This window comes from Lathamus discolor, chromosome Z (assembly GCF_037157495.1).
Source record: "Lathamus discolor isolate bLatDis1 chromosome Z, bLatDis1.hap1, whole genome shotgun sequence".
In the NCBI taxonomy this organism is placed as follows: Eukaryota; Metazoa; Chordata; class Aves; order Psittaciformes; family Psittacidae; genus Lathamus; species Lathamus discolor.
In genome coordinates, this window is record NC_088909.1 from 46,861,942 (window position 1) to 46,885,958 (window position 24,017).

The following is a 24,017-nucleotide window of genomic DNA, read 5'->3' on the forward strand; positions in this document are numbered from 1 at the left end:
TTGTGACTGCATGGGTATAAGAGCATACCTGTCAGACGGGGGGATTTCCACTCTGCTCTTCTGCAAGTCCACTCATGATTTGTAAATGGAATACTGTTTTACCATCTATAAACTGCTGTAATGCAGGTGGTAAAAATGGGTTTGTAACTGGGGAATGCATGAATGTTGGCTCGTGTTGCCTTCTTACCACAACGCCCATCATAACCTGACATTGCTACCTTAAAAAAAACAAACATGCCTGAGCCATGAGGATAAGAATTTTTTACTGTAATCATATTCTTTGTTAGTGACCATGATTCTTGCATACTAGTGATTCTTAAATAGCTTCAAACATCCTGTTAATGACAAGGACAACAGTGAAATACAACTGGTTTGTATTTAGTGTTCGAGACAGAGGCACATCACCATACTGCTGCGCATCCAGTATTTTGCACCAAGCCTTGTGTTTTAAGGTACTATCCTTGCACAAGCTGTAGAAGATTCTTTGATCACTATCTTGGTCTTAAGGACAAAAAGCTACATGATGAGTTACCTACATCAAGAATCAAGTGAAGCTAAACCATCTGTGGATGTCTCTAAGAGAAGCAAGAGGACTACAGTGGCAGGTGGTAGAGCACTGCTGTATTGTCCTACTCTGCCTGTGACTTCTGGCAAAGTACATGGTCTGTGAAGGCACATGGGAACAAGCACACAAGAACTTAAGAGTCACCACATAATACCTCTTGTATCAGGGCAGAGACAAGGTTGGTATTACCAGTGAACATGCAAGAAAACATCAGGAAAAGGAGAGGATGCTTATCTTTGAGCACTAAAGCACACACTGACAGCAGCAGCTCATACCACAAAGTTAAAAATATATGCTTGACTAATTCATTCATTCAAGAACAGGTGACACCTACAGTAAGTTCTGCAAATAAAGGTATATAACAATGGTTGCCCTACAAATGCCCCTGAAATTCTCTTTTAAAAAATACAATTCTTCGATCAGCTCTGGAAAATATTTGGGAGTAAGTGGAACAAACTGCTGTGGTTTTGTTCTGTTACCTCAGTCATTAGCAAACCTGAAGATCTTTCTAGCTTTACAAACTTGTACAGTTTATCTTCATGCTTCTTCACGTGTGACAGGACTGAGGCAGAAGATGCCTGTGCTCTTCAGGTGTTAACTGTGGGAAGGGCTCCTGCATGGCTTTCCCCTCTGTCCTGGGTTTACCAGGAGCCGTTTTGCTCCTTCTTAGTAACTGGTGCAAGCTCTGTGTTTTGACTTCCAGCCTGGGCAGAGAGCTGATAACACCGATTGTTTTTAATTGTTGTTAAGTAATGTTTATTCTGGCCAAGGACTCTGCGAGTCTCATGCTCTGCTGGGGACGAGGGAGGCCGGGAGGAAGCAGAGATGGGACACCTGACCCAAACTGGCCAAAGAGGTATTCCATACCACAGCATGTCATGCCCGGAGGGGGAACTGGAAGTTACCCGGAAGGGGCAGGCTCTCGCTCTTCGGGGGGGTCAAACTCGTTCAGCGGTGGTATCGTATTCTCTTGTTATTTTCTCTTATCAATATTATCATTGGTGGTAGCAGCAGTGATTTGTGTTATACCTTAGTTACTGAGCTGTTCTTATCTCAACCCGTGGGAGTTACATTCTCCTGATTTTCCTCCCCATCCCTCCGGGAGTGGGGAGGGTCGGGGGGGTGAGTGGACAACCTGTGTGGATTGGTTTAAACTACGACACCCTCCTATAAAAATGTCTCCTTTTTTAACAGACAGATGAGGACAAAGGGCTTGACTTAAGCTGGAGACCCAGAGCTCTGATAAGGACTTCTGTTACTCTTGTGTTGCTTTCTGCTTCACAACTAAGCCACCAATCTAGACACCTCTTAATAAGCTATCCGTCTAGCAATTTAAACATCTAGAATGCTTTCATTTTATGGCAGACACTAAACGCAGGAAAAGGTGTACTGAGGTAAGAGTGGCACTGAATTTTTGCAGTTTCTTGAGTAGCTTATAGAGCTATGTACATTTACAGTGACAGAAACAAATATAGGCAGTCCAACTCCGAAGTACTAAACAAGACACATGCTGAACACAAATGCTTTACTGAATAATATTTGCAATGTCTAAAAAAGGGGGAAAAAATCTGATGTGACAAGTCCGCTCCAAGTACAGTTGTTACTTCAAAATTTAAAGCTGGGGGCAGAAAAGAATTACCTCCTCCCAGGAATACCATGCCAAAGGCTCTCTTGAGCAAACTAAGAGAAGATGTTTCTTCTGCACAGAGAAGCTCATGATTGTTTCAGTAACTGTTCCACTATGAGATATTCCTACCATTCCCTGGAAAGAGAAAAAGAGTGAGCTACTTTGGGCGAGTTCTCTGGGGTTTTAGAAAGCCATTTTTGAAATAATGCAAAGGACAATTGCCAAGTATTAAGGGAGGCTCACAAAAAGAAGCTCGAGGAAGACTTTGCTGGGGGATGCCCAGATGAGCTTCAGAATGCCCACGCAATTTGCTTACATGGGTTTTCTGCATATTATCTCCCAGTTCTGAAGACCTCCTGTCTATTTTGGCTCTGTATTTCTCAGAGTTATCAGCTCACCCTGCTGCCTCCAGCCAGGACTAACTATACATTTTACTCTTGACAGAAACATCTAAGCCTCATACAGATGAAGCTTCCATACCCTACTCCTGAAGTGTTTTCTGGTGCTGCAGAATCTTTATTATTTGGCACCACTTTGTAATTACTCTTTCTTATTTCTGGTGGATAGGACAGGAATTGCACGGCACACGAGCACACCATCTCCAGTCCACAGACTGATTGCCTCCTTTCTTTTTTCAACAGCCTTTCCTGTTAATGAGATTGTTATGAAGTTCCTGCTCGGTGTTTTCTTTTTGACCTAAACTGCCCCTGGTGTATTTCATTCTTCACAGTGATCAAAGATCCAGAAAGCAGTGTAACACAGCATATTTTCTCCTACAGTGCCTTTGCCTGTGGACACTCTTTCCCATAGACTCACGTATTTCTTAGAGTTCAGTATCTAAAATTGGATACGGTAGTCCATGCTTAGTACACAGTTCTCAGTACCTATGTTTTTTTATATGCATCCTTTGAAACTCTAACATGCAATTGCTTTTTCTGAAACAGCATGACGTCAGTGACATGGCCGTCTTGCTATGCACAATGAGCCCCACATCCTTTTAGGAATATCTGTTACCTAATAATCTGTTGGACCTTACTCTATGCTGCTGATTATTTTTGATAAATACAGCACTTGGTACCCAGTTCCTACTGAATTAGCTCCCCATCTTCCTTTCTTAAGAAATCTTCCCAATTCACCAAAATTAGTTTTAATTCTGTTCTTGTTCTCCAACATGCTCAGTCACTTCCACCTTGGTGTTGACAGCAAATTTAAATGAGGACAATCTTACTCTATCATCTGAATCATTAAAACATTAACTCATACAAGACTTCAACCAGGCTGCTCTGCAATAGAGCCCAATAAATCCTTCCACTTTTGACATATGCCTGTGATTTTGTAGACCTGCACTCACATAACATTCAAACGCGTGTGTGCACGCCCATCTATGTTCTGCCCCTATCTGAATCTAACGAGACTGCACTGAACACAGTACTTTATTGCTTTTAATGTTTGCTTAGTGGCAACTGATTCAGATTACCTTCAGTACAAACCAACCTTGCGCTAAAAGCATGCTTACTGGATTCAACTAACTTCTACTTTCTATAACCAACCACATTTTTTTTCATGGGAAACAGGGCACAGCTGTTTTACTAATGCACAGCTAACATTCACACAAGGTAGCTGATGCCCTACCAAAAACCTCCACCAAGAAATAAAAGCAAAACAGACTTCCAAAAGTTGGTCTGTGTTAAGCTTAAAAAGAAACTCTCCTTTCTTTTTATACGCAATACTGAACAGTAGAGTTCCAGTCCTAACACAGAATTTCTCCAAGGTAATGTATAACACAGGAATACTTTTCTGAATATATTTAGAACAAAAAAATGCATGCTCATTTAAAAATTCTGCTTAGCTATGCAAAGATGCTAAGCAAATGTGGAAGCTACAGTGGGAAAGAAAGTGTCAGACCTGCACAGACGTGCTAGCAGGGTGCTCAAAGTTACACTGTTGTCAGAAACTCCCTAGGTAAAGCTAAGAAGAAATAGGTCATGCTCAAGCATTTTTATAAGTTTCTTAGAGATACCATATATATTAATAATATATTTAAAAACCTGTTAAATATTAAGGCATGTGCATGTATGCTAAAGTACAACAATAAAATACAAATCTGCTCTTCCCATAGGATTCACTACTTCCTTTTTTTTTTTCCCCCTCTCCAGAAAAATCCTTGTTAACCCAAACTAACATGTTCAAAATAACAAGATTCAATGGTCAGGCAGTTTTTAAGAACAGATTACTGACACAGTTTTGAATGTTTCTTAGATGAAATCACTAACTAACACCTTCACATTAATCGATTAATGTCAGCAGAATTCTGGAGAGCTATGCTGCAGGCTCCTGCACCAAAGTTGTAATCAATTAAGGAAGTCAGCTGAAAAAAAAATGATGCAAAGATCAGAGTTGTCAATGGCAAAATAATCTCATCTCAGTAGTGTCAAAGGAAGAGTGAAAAAATTCCATGTATTTACTTCATAATGCAGGAAAACTATTCCAAACAAACATTTAGTAATCCAATTAACTGTCAAATAACTATTGCAATTAAAATCTATGAAGAAATTCTTCAAGAATCTACACTTTAGATCATACTGATGTTATTTTACACAAGATACATTTCAGGAAAAATTGTACAAGCTTTGTTTTGATTTTACAGTGTTAAAGAACATATTCATTAAAAAATGCAGTGATTTTATTTAGAGTACTAAAACTCCAAACAATACAGAGTTAAACATTGAGAAAAAAATACCCACAGTTTAGCCCCTGGAAACTCATCGACATTTTTTACACATTTTACAAACTTTAACTTTTGAATAGTGAGAAACAAAGCCACTGATTTTTGGCTGTATGTTCCATCTGTAAACAATCCTTAAGCACAAATAACACTGCTTTGTTGGGCTGCTAAGTTCTTGAACCTGCTGAGTTAGCAAGGATGTCCACAGCAGGGTGTTGAGAAGGGGAGCATTAAATATCACTCAAAATAGGGTTCTCATTTCTCCATACCCTTTGTTTGGCTATTACCATCATGAGGGCCTCTACCATGTTACATGCCATAGAAAGCTGCCTGACACAATCTGTAGTGCATTCTTTACCTTCCACAAGCAAACCATCAGAATCTATTAACATTACTTTACGCCGATAGCACTAGAGACATGACAAATCACAGGCCAAGAGTCAGATACCAGAGAATGCGTCTCAGGGCATTGAGGCCAGGCCCATTTGCAAGCAAATGATATTGTGTGAAGCTGGCATGCTCAGTGTATGACAAACTGATGCAATTTCGGTACTGTCGGAGAAGCTGGGTGAGATTTCTCTGATGCTAGCTACAGTTACTGTACAGAATTGTGCAGAGTTCCCAGATTTGAATCACTTGGGGCCTGAGAGGGCTTCACTTGACAAGCCACAAGTAATTACACTACACTCTTTCTATTGTACTCTATTATTTTGCCTCTTATCTCTAGGCTTTGAGCACTCATGAGCAAGCAAGGTCGCTTCTATTTTGACCGTGATGCAACAAAACATTGTTCTTTTGTGATATGATAAATAAAACACAGCCCTGCAGGCTAAACATTTTTATCAGGCCTATTTTCCACTTCTATAAGCAACAGCAACTTTGGGAGCTTGTTAGAAGAGTTGAGGTTGGAAATAACCATGCAGGCAAGTTCATGAGCTTTTCACTTTTCACTATCTCGTTATTCTAAAAAGTCATTTGAGAAATGAGGCATTAAGTTCTTAGGCCATAACAGATAACAGTTGTATCTGTGATTCCTTTAAGCAGGTTTTTACCCCCTTCCAAATCAGCAATTTTTGACAATTTAGTTGGTGAGTAGCAACGAAGTTTTGAATGTGCAGCATGTTGCCAGTTCTTTCCCAGACAACAAATACTCTTCAAAACTAAAGTAACTATATTTTCTGTACCAGTTCACAAAATGTATTATTTAAACACCTAAGCAGGTAGGAAAGTTTTGTGTTGTAGCATTATCCTGGCCACTGAATTCAGGAAGAGTAATGATATCAAAAACATTCATATTTACAAAAAAAAAAAAAAGTGTGTGTGTAAAAAAACCACAACAAAACAGTGGCTTTAGGTTTAAGAAACTGTCTTCTAGTCATGTCTTCTTAGTTTAAAGAACAGTTTCTTCTTTCAGGAGAAATTCCCTTCTTTCTCCCACGGTCTAGGCAAAAATCAGGCTTTTAATTTAGAGGTCTGTATTACAAACCAGATGGTACCAGGTTTTTTCAGCCTTGAAAATGTATTTAAGAGTTTTTCTAATGCTACAATTAGATACAAACCATTTAGCAGTAAGGGAAAAAAATCAAGTATGAAGACTAAATGCACATAGACAAAAAATTATTCTACCAAGTCCTTAAAACTGTTTCCAATTCCCATTAATGTACAGTCCTTATATTTCTGATAAATGTGTAGTAGCAAGTAGGCATCAAAAAGTAAAGAGAAACTGTTAAAAGAACTTAGCTACAACTGCTGAGTTTAGGGTATGTTCTCCAACTTTGTTTCTAATCCAGGCCAGCCTAAGGATTGTCTAATTTGAGAGGATACAATTACTACCCTCAGTAACACTCCTAACAAGTTCTTATCAAATTGTTTTAAAACACATCTAAAAATATTGTTTCCCTCTTACCAACAGGTACTAAAAATTTATAGCTAAATCTGGAAGTCTGGCATCATAACATTTTCACCAAAAGGAGGTAAACCAAAATGCCCAAATGAAACAGATTTTGATATAGAGGAGAAATATGGACAGGAAACTAAAAAAAAAAACCCCATACTCAGCCATACTTCAGAATCTTGAGTTTTGTAATCTCTGTGTCAAACAGGAATTTTTAAAACATGCAGAGGAAATACTGCAAAGATTGTACCCCTACCAATCACACATCCACATTCTGAGTGCTCAGCAAAAGAAAAGGCCTCTGACATTTTCTATTCAATACCAAAAATAGGTGTTAGCATTTTCTGCCTTTTTATGCTCCCTCACTACAATGTGAAAATGATAGCAAGGTATTTGGCTTTCAGAGGGAGAATGGATCTTTAATTAAAACCAAGCTTTTAAATGGTTTCTAACTTGCTTTTAAGCGTTGAGTGGTTTGGAGTTTCATTCAGAGTATGTCATCATGGGACATACTTTTTCTCAGAAAAGCAGTAGGCTAACACTAGTTTCTGAATCTATAACAGCACAGCATTCAACTCCAAATTCCATTTGTAATTTTTCCCTGAATACCCATTTCTTCATGTTTCAAACAAAGTAAATATACCATTCCTTGACATTACTATAAATCTGTTAGTCTGTTAATCTATGATTAAACTGAACACACGCGCCTTATGTTTCTGCATCTCAAAAGAACACGGAAGTTAAGATAGTAATTACCATCTCAACCGCAGAAGTAGGGAGTCCTATTCCTGGAGAGAGCTTGAATACTACATAAAGAGTACAGAAGGGAATCTATATGCAAAGAAACACGAACCCTATGCCAGACCAGAAATAAAGGCAGTTAGCTGAAGTACATATGGTCACTTTTCATAAAAGCAGTTCATTGTAATCAATACAAACTTGCGGCTGAACAATTGATTCTTTCACCACATAATCAAGATTCTTTATTTGTCCTTATGTAAGAGATTATAGGAAAGCTTTAGATTTCATTATTTTCCAATTTAGAAATACTTGCAGCACATGAATGTGCTAGTATATAAACAAATTCTGCCCCAGTATAAAAAAAGGAATCAATTTTTAAAAAGTGAATCAATTACAGGAGAGACAAGGAATATAAAAAATAAAATAATGATGATCGGTAATTTTATCTCACAGCTTTCAAGGTAGACTAGTGGGAGAAAAGATTCACAGACGTCTTATACCATTTTCACTACATTAAAGATTTCAGTAGTCAAAACAGTAACAACAATGTTTTGGATAGACATAACTTTTCACAGCATCTCATCAGGAAAACACTATTACCAAGTGCAAGCAACCCCCTTCAAGAGTGATTTTTGAAACTCTACGTACCATGGTACACAATTCAACAAATGTCACCTACAGCCCCTTGTTTTAACTGAGATCCACAAACACTGTGACATACAAATAAATAATATAGTAAATGGAAGATGCAGTGGAGGCTTGGCAGTCATTTCTTTTAAATTACTTACTGTAGCTCACTGGTGGCAGCTTCCATATCCAAAAGCATTTTCTCAGACTTCCTATTTATACATTCATAGAACTGAAGTTGTTTTGAACAGGAGGTGGAGCTCTCACTGCATCAGCAGCAGAGGAATGAGAGGAAACATTTTAATTAGAACATGGAATGAAGATGCTGCTCCTTTCTCATGCTCTTTGTGCCCTGCCTTATTGCAATGCCTAAAAGTATGCAAGCATTACTGTTGTGCCCAAATACCTTATTTAAAAAAAAAAAACAAACCCAAAACTAAACAAACACCACCACTCATAACCACATAGTATTTATTTGTTTAAGAAATGTGAAATGTTTAGAACATGATATATAGATTGAAATAATAATTAAAAAAAAAAACCAAAACAGACAGTTACTGGGAAGAAAGTATACATGTTCTAGCTACAGGATCTTTATCATCAGGACATCTTCAGGATGCTTCTTTCATTTTTCATTAAAAATACAATGCCACTTTCAAAGGGAATGATGATACTTCTGCTTTGTCACCAACGTTGCCTTCTAGAATGCTCTACAAAAACGCTGTTTCAGCCTTCCCCAAGCCACAGACAAGCTTATAGGAAACAGAAATGAAAAGCCGGTACAAGTCCTTAAACAGTTCTTGTATAACAGTGAATGGAGAAATAATGGTTGCTCACAATAACAGTATTCAAAATGTAGTAGCTGGAAGGCCATCACTAGCACATTTCCATGGTGCATACCCAATATAAGTACTTCCACTGTACCCAAACGTAGCACTGAAATTCTATCACCAAGTGTTCTGACAAGAGCCTGTCTTCTCAATATTCTCCTCACTGCCAGGGTGCCAGGGAGACCTTTCTTCATCTTGGCAGCTGGGTCAAGACTTACTAAACTTTGTCCTCACTAACCTATTAAGTAAGAAACAGAGTTAAATTATTAAGCTGCCATACAAAGTCCCACCCATCTCTCTCCTATTTCTTGTGAATTCAAAGATAATAATTGATAATCATTACGAATTCAAAGTTAATCATTACAAAACCCACTATGATTTACATATATTCAACCTCCATATAACCAGTCCTTTAAATTCCTCCATATAAAAATTTCACAAAGGAACTTAAAACCAGAGATTGCTAAGTCCAAGAACAATCCATGTATATTAGCAGCATAGACAACATTCTTCACAAAGACTGCAAAAATTAAAATCTGTAAGTGGGTGGATATCTGGAGGTATTTTCCAATGAATAATTTTGAATTGCAATGGTTTGAAGAATTTTCATGTAAAGTTTCCAGTTACTCTAAAAATAAATACCTATTATTAAAAAGATAGCTTTCTAAAACTGCTACTGCAATATTAATTAATAGCCTAGCTAGTTCTGTAAATGAAAAACACACCTTGAGCTTCTTCAGAAATCACCAGTCACTTAACATAAAAATTGTTATCACATATTGAAATTCCAAAATGATCTCATCATTTAAACCTGGAATGAATTACACTAGGCATTAAAAAGTTCAATGACCAATCAAAATGTGTGTTGCAGTAACAAAAAAAAAAGAAACAAAAAAAAAAGAGACATCTACTATGTATCTTCCCTCTTTTTGTGTTTGAAAGCCTCATGTGTTCTCTCTCCTGAGAAATAAAAAAAGTGCATGTGCTTAATGCTATCTTTGACAAGATTTTACAAGTATCACAAATTGATGCTATACAGACATAAAACACTGGCAAGGGCAGTTTGTGTGAATCCTCTGATTAAATAATTGCATTGGAAGCATTATATTATTAACAAAGATTTGCCACTACCTCTCAAAAGGTCAATGGAATTCAAATATATCTTCATTGTGACACATGTTTGAATGTTCTGCTACTTCCTATCTTCCTCAAAACATAACTTCCTCATCAAAACTGCAAATCAGTAGCTTTTTGGAGAGAATTGGGTAACTTGTGTTTGCAGTTATGTTTTACTGACAGAATGTGTCAACTTTGGTCTATCAGATGGTAAATTGATACAGGCAATTAAGCTGCTGCTTTTTTATCCTACTGCTGACACCCCTTCAGGAACACAGAAAAAGAGATTTCTTGTGCAGAGAAATCTTGCATGGCCACTTCCATCAGGATTTCATGACTGTGAATCAGGGGAAGGAAAAGGGTAGTGGTTGAGCAATTGCACAAGATAGTAGAGATCACTGGAGCTGTATGCCTGTCTAATCTGTCTAAACCCCAAAGCAGATTAAACACACAAAAAAAGGAAACAGCTTTAAATGATTGTTATGTATACATTCAGTCAATTTTCCATTTTGTTTTTACCTTTTTCCAGTTTCTGCCTTAGCTGCTTTCATCTGCACTGCAAAATTCGCTGTGTCTTACTTCATACTCCTTAAGTTCCCCACTGTGCACCAAGCGGTCAGTTTCATGTCACTGACTTTGTCAACAGGAAAACTGACTGGAGGAAACAAATTTAATCATCACTGCTGACAAATGCACAAGTTAACACGCACACACAAAAGTATTTTCAGTAACAGCAATGTTTGACCTGTTTCTCCCACTAGTACATGCTCTTCTATTGGAACTGAAAAAAAACCCTAATGGTAAAAAGAGCATTTTTCTGACACTACAGAATCATTGCCATCCTTCAAATTATCTTTATCCTTTTCATCACCCCCTGCAGGAAAGTATCCATACTGACCTACTCTGACTTCCCTGTGGAGTAACCACAAAATTCTCTATGAAGACACTAGGACAATTAAAAAAAATACAGAAATAAAAAAGCCTAATTGATCTAACAGAACTAATATTTCTGTTTAACTTCCTTGAACTTAGAGTAACTGGTCTGTCATTGATTTCAACAGGACCTGCGACATGAGGTAATGAGTGCCGAGATTGCACAAGCCAGACTGGTAAGCAAGAAGTGTTCATGCTGGCAGATTTCATAACCAAGGCACACAGAGCCTGGTCAGATTTTGTAAAACTACCAAACTCACGGAGTCCAGAGATTCAGTGAAGGGGTATATATAAGGTATACCTAACTCTAAGTCCTTGTAGTTTTTTAAACTTCTAGAAACAAGAGTATAGCCTAATATTTAAACTGCTTCTTCTATGGACGTAACGTCTATGAACTTTAAAAAATCCACACTACTTCAGGATTTTACATGTCATATCTTACTCCCACAACATTTGCAACTCCAGAAGCAATTTGGGGAGTAGTATTGGAAGTGTTAATTAAACGTAGTAAGCACATGTGTCAGTCAAATATGCCCTCTGCTCTACAACATATTAAAATGTATGTCACCTTGGCCTGTAATATACCACAGTAAAATTTTTGTGGTCAATATAAATCAAACGTACACTAATTTATTCAGTAAGTTTCCTAGCATCTGAATCAACGTTAGAAATCTGACCAGTATTTATTATTCTGTTATTGACAAAGGGAGCATATTTAAATGATAACAAGAACACATGGGTGTCATTTTGAAGTTAAATTGCTCCCTATGGACATCCTTAGTAAGCATCTACATTTAAAGGTCATTCACTGCCAAATTATGAACAACTGTTGCATTTATTAGCACAGGCTCAATAGTTTGGAAGCTAGTGGCATCAATTTAAACTGACAATGAAATCTAATTGTCCACATAGAAAACGGACATTTTCCTTACTCTTCTGTTTCATCATGTTATGTAGACCCTAAACAGAACTGGAACAAGTGCAAATTTACTCTGTGGGTTTTTTTGTTGTTTTGTTTGAGGGTTGTTGTTTTTATTTTTTCGAGGGGGGTTGGGGTAGGGGAGCATGTGTGTGAACTGTACAGGGGGAGGAAGGTGGTGGTGGTTAAAAGGTTCTATACCATAGGAAGCGTGCTTTAGTAAAGCTGAGCTCCCGAAACAAAGACCAAAAGGAGTGCATTTCCCATTACTTTGTTGACAGATCCCTATCTCAAGTTTTGCATTAAACACTTCTTCCTCATTTTTCTTTCTCATCTTTTCTTTCCTCAAACCAATCTTTCATTGGTCGAGACCCCACTCTTTCTACTTCTTAATTTCTCTGTAGTTTTCCCTTTGAAGCTAGAGAGAAGTTTTCATTTTCTGTGGCAAGTCGCTTCTGTGCTCTCTCCAGAACTGCATTCTACATTCTGCTTTTACAGATAGACAGTGGCTGATGGGTCTCTGTTCATTCCACTTTCCCAGTGTTACCTCGCCATACCAAGGAGAAAATCATCTGAAAAATCAGGTTTCAGGGAAAGCAAGCTGAAAAACAAACCAGTAAAATTGGTAATAAGCTTCTTTAAAGGAAAGGACAAACACTCTTTTTTTGTGACTTTCCAGGAAGTGAAAATACACAGTGGCAAGCTGAATCCAAGAGGAACTGATTCTGGTTTGCTATAGATAAGGAAGCAGAAACACAGAGATACCAGGAAAGCATATTTTGGTAGCCATACAGAGCCACCACAGAGAGGAAGGGGTCTTCTTGCAGTCTCTCATTTCATGCAGGAGGTCATGACCGTTATTGTTTCTAGCAAAGAAACTAGGATGACCTGATGGCCACACTTCTCAAACCCCCATCTTTCAGGACTGTTTCTCTGCAGTGGCTTCTGACAGTCTCAGTGCAGAAGGCATCCTCTGCAACCCCCTGGCATGCTACTGCACTGGTGGGGAGCCAGCACATGACCAATTATCTATCTGCCTAGGTTCCGTCAGCCTTTTCTGCTATTAATCACACAATCGGATAGCTCCTTTTTTCAGCTACTTCAAGAATATATTTTAATTCTAAGCAAGTTAGCAGTTGTGGGAAAGGGAACAATAAAAAACCAACTGTGTAAAGGAGTACTCCTGTGATCACAGAATCATAGAATGGTTTGGGTTGGAAGGAATCTTTAAAAATCATCTAGTCCAACACCTCCTAACATGGGCAGGGACATCTTCAACTATATGAAGTTGTTCAGAGCACCATACAACCTGACCTTTAATGTTTCATGGGATGGGACATCTACCATCTCTCTGGGCAACCTATTCCAATGTTTCACCACCTTCACCACAGAAAATTTCTTCCTTACGTACTAACTAAATCTCCTGTCTTTTCAGTTTAAACTCCCCCTTGTCCTGTCTCAACAGGACTTTGGAAAAAGTCTCTCTCAATTTTTCTTATAAGCCCCCTTTAAGTATTGAAAGGCTGCAATAAAATCTTCCTGTAACTTTCTCTTCCCCAGGCTGAACAACGCCAACTCTCTCAGCCTTTCCTCTTAAAAGAGGTGTCCCATCCCTCTGACCATTTTGTGGCCCTCTTCTGATCCTGCTCCAACAGGTCCATGTATTTTCTGTGCTGAGGACACCAGAGTTAGATGCCATCCTCCAGGTGGGGCTTACCAAAGCAGAGTAGAGGGGTGGAATCACCTCCCTTGACCTGCTGGCCACGTTTCTTCTGATGCAGTCCAGGATATGGTTGGCTTTCTAAGTTATGAGCTTGCGTCCAGCCCTTCACCCACCAGTACCTGCAAGTCCTTCTCTACATTGCTGCTCTCAATCCCTTTATCAACTGCTCTGTGCTGACAGGGGATGGCCCTGACCTAGGTACAGGACCTTGTACTTGGACTTTGTTGAACTTTATGATGTTCACATCAACCCACTCCTCAAGCCTGTTAAGGTCCCTCTGAATGGCATCCCTTCCCTCTAGTGAATGAACTGCACTACTCAGATTGGTGTCACCTGCAAATTTGCTGAGGGTGAACTCAATCCCACTGTCTATGTCCTTGATGAAGATACTAAACGGCACTGGTCCTAATATAAACTCCTGAGGGACTCCACTCATCACTGATCTCTATCTGGACACTGAGGCGTTGACAGCTACCTTCTGGATGTGACCATCCAGCCAACTCCTCATTCACCAAACAATCCACCCATCAAATCTGTATCTCCCCAATTCAGAGAAAAGGATGTTGTGGGGGATCATGTCAAAGGCCTTACAGAAGTCCAGACAGACAACATCTGTAGCAATTCCACTGAGGTAGTTAGTCCATCCTAGAAGGCCACTAGGTTGGTTTGGCAAGACCCACCCTTGGTGAAACTGTGCTGGCTATCTTGAAACACTTCCCTGCCCTTGCTGTATCTTAACATAGCTTCTAGGAGGATCTGTTCCATGGTCTTCCCAGGCACAAAGTTGAGGCTGACAGTTTGACAGCTCCCAAGGTCCTCCTTTCTACCATTTTTAAAAACAGGTATAATGTTTCCTTTTCTCCATCCCCTAGGGACTTTACCTGATGGCCATGACTTCTCAAATATCATGGAGAGTGGCTTGGGAACTGCATCAGCTAGTTCTCTCAGGACCAGGACTTTGGGATACATCTCATCAGGTCCCACAGATGTATATATGCACATGTTCCTCAGTTACTCTCAAGTATGATCTTTTCTTACAGTGGGAGGGACTTTGCTCCCCCAGTCCCTGCCCTGAGGTCCATCCACTCGAGAGGTGTGGGAGAAGAGATTGTCAGTGAAGACTAAGGCAAAAAAATTAAGCACCTCAGCCCTCTCCTTATAAGTCACCAGTTTGACAGTTGTGTTCATCAGGGGGACACAATTTCTTTGACCTTTATTAGCATACTGGTTTAGATGTTAATACTATATACTGATGGTGCACAAGAACTGATATTGAATTACCTATGTAATTTCATAGAAAAAAACATATTTCACTCATATACACTGAACTAGTCCAGGACCGCACCAATCCCTTTAATTTGAAGGTTACACTTCAAAGAGACTAAATACTTTATAGTTCCACTTCCTCCACTTTTCTCAGCTTTCATAACTCATCAGATTCAGGTAGCACAGAACTGGTGAAACATCTATTTAATCGCAAAGACTTCAACACCCTACAATCCCCATATTTTATAGCAATACCTACCAAACACACAGCTTCTGACTGTTAACACCCACATAATGATGTCTGTAAGCATGACAGCTGATGTGGTGTGAACACACAAACATTCACAGGCTCCAACCATCCAAGTGAAATCACCCTTTTGCTTAATGCAAAATAATTCCTATGTTACTGTTTTTTCTTAGGTTAATATTTCTGCCTACACAGTATCTTTCAACCCAGTACAGAGCAATGATACGCTCTCAGTAAACTCAGTTTTGCTGGAGGGAAGATTTATAGTGTACCCATTTGCATCAGCCATCAATTTTTATGCTTGGAACAATACCTACATAAATTATTTAGCAATATAACAAACTGACAATTACATTACAATAAGTGTTGCTCATGCATAACCCATAAGCTCTTCAAAACATAAAGGAAATACACCACATTACTTTCAGAGCGAATTTCCATATCCTCTCCCACCAGCATGCCTCACCCAGAGCTATGACTTCTAGAACAGATTCATGGTCAGGAAAATCCCTGAACTAATACATCTGACAGCATAAAGCATGATAATTTTTGTATGGGATGTGGTACAGAACTCCCTCACCTGACTGAAGAGGCAAAGTAATTATGCAAGAACAACTACCAAACTACTAAGCTAAAGCAAGTTTCAGATCCATGAGTTTGACTCAGCACCAGTGACCTGGGAGGAACATTGCTATAATAATGAACAGTGCTGCAATAATCAAACACATTCACTTTCAAGTTAATTTTCCTGAAAGACTTCTAGAAAGACAATTTTGGTTTTTTTGAAATGTGTTTCAAAAGCTTTGTTTGAAGCTTACACAGCTTAACATTTATAGTATTTAAAAAACCCAAATTCTCTGGATAGCAGGATTCACTGACAGAATTACTATTAATGAAAAAAAAAAAAAAACCCAAATCACTAAACCAGACTAAATATTTATACTGATATGAGAAATCCTACTTGTGTGATAAGCACATCTTAGAAATAATTCTGTCACTTCAACTATCTTGCCCAACCAGGACATGCTGGAAACAGACTCAGTTGGAATGTTTTAAACCTGGTTACACTCCCCAGAATCATGCAGACATGTTGTAGGTAACCACCTACATTTAAGTTCAGATAAACAGAAATATTAATGCAGTTACCCTCTATATTAACACATCGAAACTGATTTACAAGGCTTACAAATACTTGCCAACGAATAAACACCATTAGCATTAGGTAGATGCACTTGCTTCATGCAACTATGCCTACATGGATCAATTTTCTGGCAATTCTACAGAATCAGACTTTTTTTTTTCCCTAGTATTTCTCAACAGGTTGGAACTACTGAATGAGTATATTTAATAAAAAGCTAGCTTTGAATATCCATCTTTAGTCAACTCCTTGGGCTTTGGTTCACCCAGCAACAGGTAGTAAAGTGTTAAAGCCCAACAGCTCCATGGGATGATAAAATCACTGAGGTCAAAAGGACTTCTGAAAATCGTGCAGACTAACTCCTCTGCTTAAGCAGGGTCTGCTAGATCAGGCTGCCCATGACCACGTGCAATCAGGTTTTGAGAACATCCAAGGATGAAGACTTTACAGTCCTCTGGGCAACATGTGCCAGTGCTTGACTATCCTTGTGCTAACAAAAAGGTTTCGTCTTATCTTTAAATGGTATTACATGTATTGTGATGTGTGCCCATTGGTGTCTGTCACTGAGCACCAAGAAGAGTCTGGCTCCTCCTCCTTCATTCCTTCCATCCAGATTATTTGTACATAGCGCTGAGATCCCTCCAGACTTCTCCAGGCTGAACAGTCCCAGCTCTTTCAGCCTCTCCTCACGCAAGAGGTGCTCCAGCCCCCTCATCATGTTTGGCTCCGCGCTGGACTCGCAACTCGCAAGCCCCTAAGCCTGACCTGGCCTCAGCACCCACACGAGCCTCTCTCAGCGGGGCCGGGCGGCAAGGAGCCACCACCTCTCTCCACCCGCTGGCTACGCCGCAATAGCCACTGCTGCCACTGTCACTGCCGCCACTCCACAGTGCGACGCTCGCTCAGGGCAGGAGAAGCCCGGACAGGCCGAGGCACCCCGTCCTGCGCCGCGGGGGTCAGGGCACCACACGCCGGAGCACGACAGGGCGGCCTTGCCCCGCGGCCCCTCAGGGCCAGCACCTGCGCGGCGGCCTGGCCCCTGGCGCGGCCCCGGCCACATCGCAGTCCCGCCGCTCACCGTGTATCCCCGCTCCAGCTCACTCTCCTCGTAACGGAAGGAGGGGATGTACACCTCCATGGCGGCCGGGCCGCGCCGGGCAGGGCAGGGCCGGGGACACCGGCTCCCCGTCAGGGCCGACGGCTCCCGGCGAGCGGGGCCGCCGCAGCCATCTGCACGCAGCACGTGACGCCGCGCATATGACGCGGGCCGGGGCGGGGCGCGCGGCGCGGCTTTTGGTCCTCGGGTGCTGCGGCCGTTTCTTTCGCCTCACTCCTCACGGCTGCAGGCGCAGGTTAGCTGACAAACGGCGGGCAGGGCCAGCCCGCCAGCCAGCCAGCCGTAAAGGTGTGCGAGGAGCAGATGCCCGCAGGGCAAAGGGAGAAGCCTTCCGTCGCGGCGGTGTTCTCCGGGCACCAGAGCCACTGTGGCACCGTGAAGGAAGGGCAAAGGTAGCTAGCTCTTGTGGGAGAGATGTGAGGTAAAATAGACCGCAGGTTCCTCTAAAACCCGTGCTTTTTAAATCAAGAGTTGAAAGCAGTGGCTTTAACGTGACAGAGCAGCTGCGTTGCTTTGAAGCACAATAAAAGGAGGAGAAAATGGAAAAAGGATGCGTTTATCCTGTCCTAAATCCACACCACGGCTCAAACCACTTCCTGTGCCTTCTTGGGCAACCAGCTCTCGGTAGCTGTGCGAACACACCGCCTTTCATAATGCCAGTTGTGAACTGGTACATGAAGTGATGGGAGAGGGGAGAAGACGAGCGCTGAGGAGTTTCCCGTGTTGTGGCTATTTCTCAGAAGCAGCCTCTTACTTCATTATTTAGCAGAGTAAATGCCCCATCCCTGGCAATGTTTAAGGCCAGGCTGGATGGGGCTTTGAGCAATCTGGTCTTGTAGAAGGTGTCCCTGCTCAGGGCAGAGGGTTGGAACTAGATGAGCTTTAAGGTCCCTTCCAATCCAAATCAGTCGGTGATTCTACAAAACTAAACCATTTTAAAGAAGTACAGAGGATAGCTAGTCACTGGGCAAATTAAATTAAACTTCCTCCCCCAAATAAGCAGCTGTGTCGATGATTTAAGAAGTAATGGAGGAAAAAGCAGAAGGTAGAATACTAGATTAATTTAGTAGGCAGGGATGGAGTACAGGGTAGCACTCCCACCTGACATTTGCAAGTTTGCTAACCCCAAGCTCTAAACCATTTGGAAGCACTCAAAAGCAAATCACAGCTATACTAAATGCATCACCTTAGAACTCACCTTGTAAGGTTTTATGAATGCTGGAGGGTCTCAGGGGCTAAATGGTTAAGACGTGCAACATCACCATTCCCCACTGATCTTGTAAGAAGTAGCTACCATTACGAATTTATGTGCATGCAGGGTTTGATTTTGCACAAGCAGAGTGAAGCATAAAGACATACCTCAAAAATGGACAGAAACCAGCTGATTACTTTTATCTAACCTCTGTGGTTATGCTATCTCAGTGCTTCTAAGATCAGCTTTTGAAACATCTTCTGAAAACTAATTTGGTTCCTGCTAGACTAGTAACATCAGGAGGAAAAATGTTACAAGCTCTCCATTTCTCATTGTTTGACTACCAGTTAAATTTAATTATATTGTGCTCTAAGCAAAGACCTGTGACCTGAAGAATTCAATACAAAATAGAAGGATTTTGACTAAAACCAAGATAACTAAAGCAAACTAACACTAGCTGTCTTTGCTAAACTTTGTTAATATAAAGTAACAACCATACATATAAAAAAATTACCTGAAGTCAAAGAAAGATGGTCCTGGGGCATTTGTTTCTGCACAACACTGCTGCTGAGCCAGTGTCCTCTACTGCTGGTGACCAGCAGGACAGTCCCAGTGCTGCTCTGTGCTAGTGGTGACAAGAGTAAACAGGTTTCCAGCCCACATACTTCCTCTGTAGGAACCACGTCCTTGGAACACAATGATGACTAAAGGGAGTCAATAAGAAATCCCATTTCCCCCCAAAGCATGACTGGTAAGTACGTTACAATCATCCCAAAGACAGACTAGCCATATAGTAAGTCTAGTCTGTCTTGTAAATGTGGGCTCGCTAGAGAATAATTACCATGCTACCATTATTGTTAGTTTCTGGTTAAGACTCCAGTCTTCAAGCTTAGTTTCTGTTCTTCCCCTAATACAAAATGAATGTACAATTCTAATTACACCATTTATGCTGTAACACATTTATGCTGATGAGAAATCAGTAGAAAAATTTCACAGAGTACTATTTATGGTTGTTTGCAATCTAATAACCAATTATTTCAAGAAAAAGCTACTTTTCTCCCTAATGCCATGCAACTTATTAACAGAGAAAAGTTTGAGACATTAATCTGGTTTCAAATTCAATAGTACATAATGGAACTTTTGACTGTGCATCAGCCAAGAGGAACAGGGAAGATTACATGGTGAGCTGAATGCAAATACATCAATATGTTTTGGAATGTTAAATACTTAATTTGCACAATACATCATCATTAGTAGGCTAATCTTTAAAGTTACATCTAAAGAAAAGACAGGATTTCTCCACATGGCTGACTGGCCAAGGATTGTCTTTCTGTCTCATACATCGAGGATCAAGAATCTAAGAAATATTCATTCACAAAATGCTATCAAGTGTGTGCTGAAAACCATCCAGGATTCTTGGTTTTCAAAGTTAATTGCACAAATGATACAATGATTCCTACAAGCAACAAAGCAAGGAGAACATATTTTAAATGTAGCTTGATTTGAACCAGTGTAATGTATAAACTACTTTATTAAAAGCAAAACTGTAAAAGGGTTGAGCTCTACTGGTAACAACTACATAGGCTGCCTCCAAATTCAGCTGTTGAGCAGGCTCCAAAAGGTATGAACTGCAAGTGTTGGTCTTCAGTGCTGGTTTTTGTTACACATATCAGTATCTTGGGTTATATTCTTAAGTTAACTAGATCCAGAATGTAAAATAAATTAATAAATATCATAGAATCACAGAATCATAGAATGGTTTGGGTTGGAAGGGACCTTAAAGGTCATCAAGTTCCAACCCCCCTGTTGCAGGCAGGAACACCTTCCACTAAAGCATGTTGCTCTAAGGCCCATCCAACATGGTTTTAAAACTGTACTCCAATTTTAACCACTGCCTGTCATTAGACTCTGTCTTAACCTTCCATGATTACAGAAACATCGCCACTGTTTAGAATAAGGTCCAATCAGTGAAGTATATGCCACACTTAAATAATCGAATGTTTAATAATTTATTGAATATAAATAAGAATGTGGCATTTTCACAATCAAACTTTCAGATTACCCAAAAATTAAGTATGTTTTGGAAAACAAAACCCCCTCCTCTCTTTGTTGGCCACTTATGTGTTTCTTTTTTCCAAAATTATTACTGTGCAATTCCTCCGATAGGGGGAATAGGGGGTGAATTCAGCATCCATCATGCTGGAATGATTCACGGGAGCAAAAAATGGAATGAACACAGTCAACTCTGAAAGATCAGTTTCCACTAATATTCACGATTCAAGGACTTTCTGAATGGCTAATTTCCAGGATAGGAGTAGGCAAAGAAATGCACATAACAATTCTAATCAAAATGATAAGTAATGTACACATCAAAACAAGAGGCCAGATTAAAATAAGAGATAGTCCTTAATAAGATCATTAGATCACAACCTCAGTTTGCCAATTTTGCAGTTGCTACCAGAAAGACTGGTTTTAAGTAAACCTGTATCTCACTGTACGCCTACAGATACTGGGCTCCTAAGTAAATAGTAGCGAGATTGAGCATACTTGATAAAACTTTGAGTAAAACAGTGTTTTCTCTATTCTCTTTTAGAAAAAAAAGCCATCTAAATCTCTTTATTCCCTTTAAGACTTAGATGGCTTTTTTTATGAAAGAGGTGTAGTTCTTTCTAAAACATCACACAGCACTTTAATCAGCCAGTGAGTACAAACAAGACCACTTGGAAAGAAGACAGGCAGAATCATAACTTCAGAAAGGTCAGTCAGTTTTCTACAGGAGTTCACAGAACTCAGTATTTCTAACAGCCACACTGTTTGGACCTGGTAAGTAGATAGTTTTCTGAACAGCTCAAGTGCATGAGCACTTGGGTGGCTGGGGCAAGAGGGGAAAGTCAATATGTTAGTACAACGTAAGGTAACCACAGGTTTCTATATGGTGCAGTGCTCCTCTGTCTTGCTGAGACCTCCCATAGAAGTTCCACATCAGATGTGAGGCCAAGATAAAGCATTTCCTCTCTCATGATTTGCACTTTCTTCCTTGTGCTTTCCTTATCTTGATTTCTCTAAACCACTTGGTTTATCTCATCTATCCTTGCTCTCCCATTTTCATTGCGTATTTCTTTTATTTTAGTTTTCAAATACCCTGCAAGAAGGATTCTGCCTAAGCTGCCTTTCATACTCTTCTGAGACTCTCTTTCTTAAGGGCACATTTTCTTCCTGACAGAAAACAGATGTAGTGTTTTAGCAATCAAGTAAAGTTATTTTACTTGTTAGCAAGCTCATTCAACTATAGAGGACATTTTTTTTTTTTTTTTTAAAGAAGAATCCCCTTAGCAGGTAACCAGTAACATTCTGAACAACCTGAAACTTCAGGTCCTTACATGTTTTAATATTGAACTTTTGTTGTAGTGGATTAATGTTTTGCCAGAGATTCAAAGTCTTACCTTAGGAGAGGTAGAAAAAGGAACAATTGATAATGAAGCAGGATATTCCATTTTAAAAGGGACAGTGACTAAAGAATCAGAGACTTACTGTGGACTGAACATCAGTTTAAAGGAGAGGTAACCATGCGTTCAGTTTGAGCCATATCATGTCATATATTTTTAATTAAAAAAAAAACCAACAAAAAAACCACAAAACCCTACACAACTCAATTCTCATTTTCAGTTGACTAGTGTAGAAAAAGAAAGTCATGTTAATCCCTGCTAAAAGACTAATGTGAAAGCTATTTCTCATTCTCTCATCACAGAGAGAAAAAATCTGATCCATAATTCAACTGAATTTTTGTACTGATAGAAGAAAAAAAAATCAAGAGCTAAGAAAGCTCAATAAAACACCTAAAGAAAAAGGTCATGAAAGTATATGTTTACCCATTTTGAGCACTGCATGTTCAAACTGAGCCTTTCATTCTGGAAGTACCCACCTTCAGCCTCACTGGCACAAATCTGAAGTTTAATGTTGAGTTGTTGGTCAGTTGTCATTAGCACCAAGCAAGCTAAAGTCGAGAATATCATAGTACTTAGTTGAGTGTTAGGCCTAATCAATTGCTTAATCATAAACCTGCTGCACACTTGAGCTTTGCAAGAAGAAGTTATAAGCTGCACACTGATGCACAAGGTGTTACAAGCTTAAAGTTTCAGCATTTCACCACAGAAGGTGCTAATCTGGAAAGTTTACACTAATTTCATAGCATAAATCAGAGTGTGTGATCTTCCAGCTCAATTTAGGTTTCCATTCTGTTTAGAAACAGTATTGGGTGTTTACTTGTGCTTGACCACAAACATCCAATGTCCACGTGTCCTCAGGGAAATGGCAGATGAAGTTGCCAAGCCATTTTCCATCATATTTGAGAAGTCATGGCAGTCTGGTGAAGTTCCTGCTGACTGGGAAAGGGGAATATAACCCCCATTTTTTAAAAGTTAAAAAAAGAAGACCTGGGGAACAATACACCAATCAGTTTCACCTCAGTGCCTGGCAAGGTCATGGAGCAGATCCTCCTGGAAAACTATGTTAAGGCACATGGACAATAAGGAGTGATTGGTGACAGCCAACGTAGCTTCACTAAGGACAAATTGTGCTTGACAAATTTGGTGGCCTTCTATGGCCACCGCACCATTGGTAGATAAGGGAAGAGCGACTGACATTGTCTGCCTGGACTTGTGCAGGGCATTTGACGCTGTCCCACACAGCATCCTTGTCTCTAAATGGGAGAAGCATGGATTTGATGGAGGGACCAGCTGCTTGATAAAGAATTGGCTGGATGATTGCACTTAGAGAGTCACGGTCAACAGCTCGATGTCCAAGTGGAGATCAGTGACAAGTGATATTCCTCATAGGTCAGTAACTGGGACCAGCACTGTTCAACATCTTTGACAGGGACAGTGGGATTGAGTGCACCCTCAGCAAGTTTGCCGATGACACCAAGCTGTGTGGTTCTGTTGATACGCTAGAGGGAAGGAATGCCATCCAGAGGGACCTCAACACGCTTGTGAGATGGGCTGATGCCAACCTTATGAAGTTCAACAAAGCAAAGTGTGAGGTCCTGCATATGAGTCAGAGCAATCCCAAGCATAAGCACAGGCTGGGAAGAGACTGGATTGGGAGCAGTCCTTAGGAGAAGGACTTGGGTTCTTGGTTGGTGAGAAACTGAAAATGAGCCAGCTTCAGTGTGTGTTTGCAGCCCAGAAACCACCACGTGCTGGGCTGTATCAAAAGGAACGTGACCAGCAGGTCAAGGGAGGTGATTCTGCCCCTATACTCCACTCTCATGAGACCCTAGCTTGAATACCATATTCAGCTCTGGGGCCCCACACAAGAGGGATGTGAACCTGGATGACTGTGACCAGATGAGACCACAA

At 40.2% G+C, this 24,017-nt stretch overlaps 1 protein-coding gene across 3 annotated transcripts in view; it reads right to left on the bottom strand.

Moving 5' to 3' along the window:
• Positions 1-17,602, bottom strand: part of SNX24 (sorting nexin 24) — a 93,314-nt gene extending 75,712 nt beyond the window's left edge. Inside the window, exons 1-2 of one of the 3 annotated variants that reach the window (XM_065664064.1) lie at positions 17,430-17,602; positions 10,645-10,780 (exon numbers count right to left, since the gene is read on the bottom strand). Coding sequence is in view for 1 of the 3 variants with exons in the window: in XM_065664063.1 (XP_065520135.1) it covers positions 17,430-17,489 (60 nt within the window). In the remaining 2 variants the exon portion in view is untranslated. The remainder of the gene's footprint in view (positions 1-10,644; positions 10,781-17,429) is intronic. The other 2 variants (XM_065664065.1, XM_065664063.1) reach the window with 2 other exon arrangements.
• Positions 17,603-24,017: the final 6,415 nt, after the last annotated feature.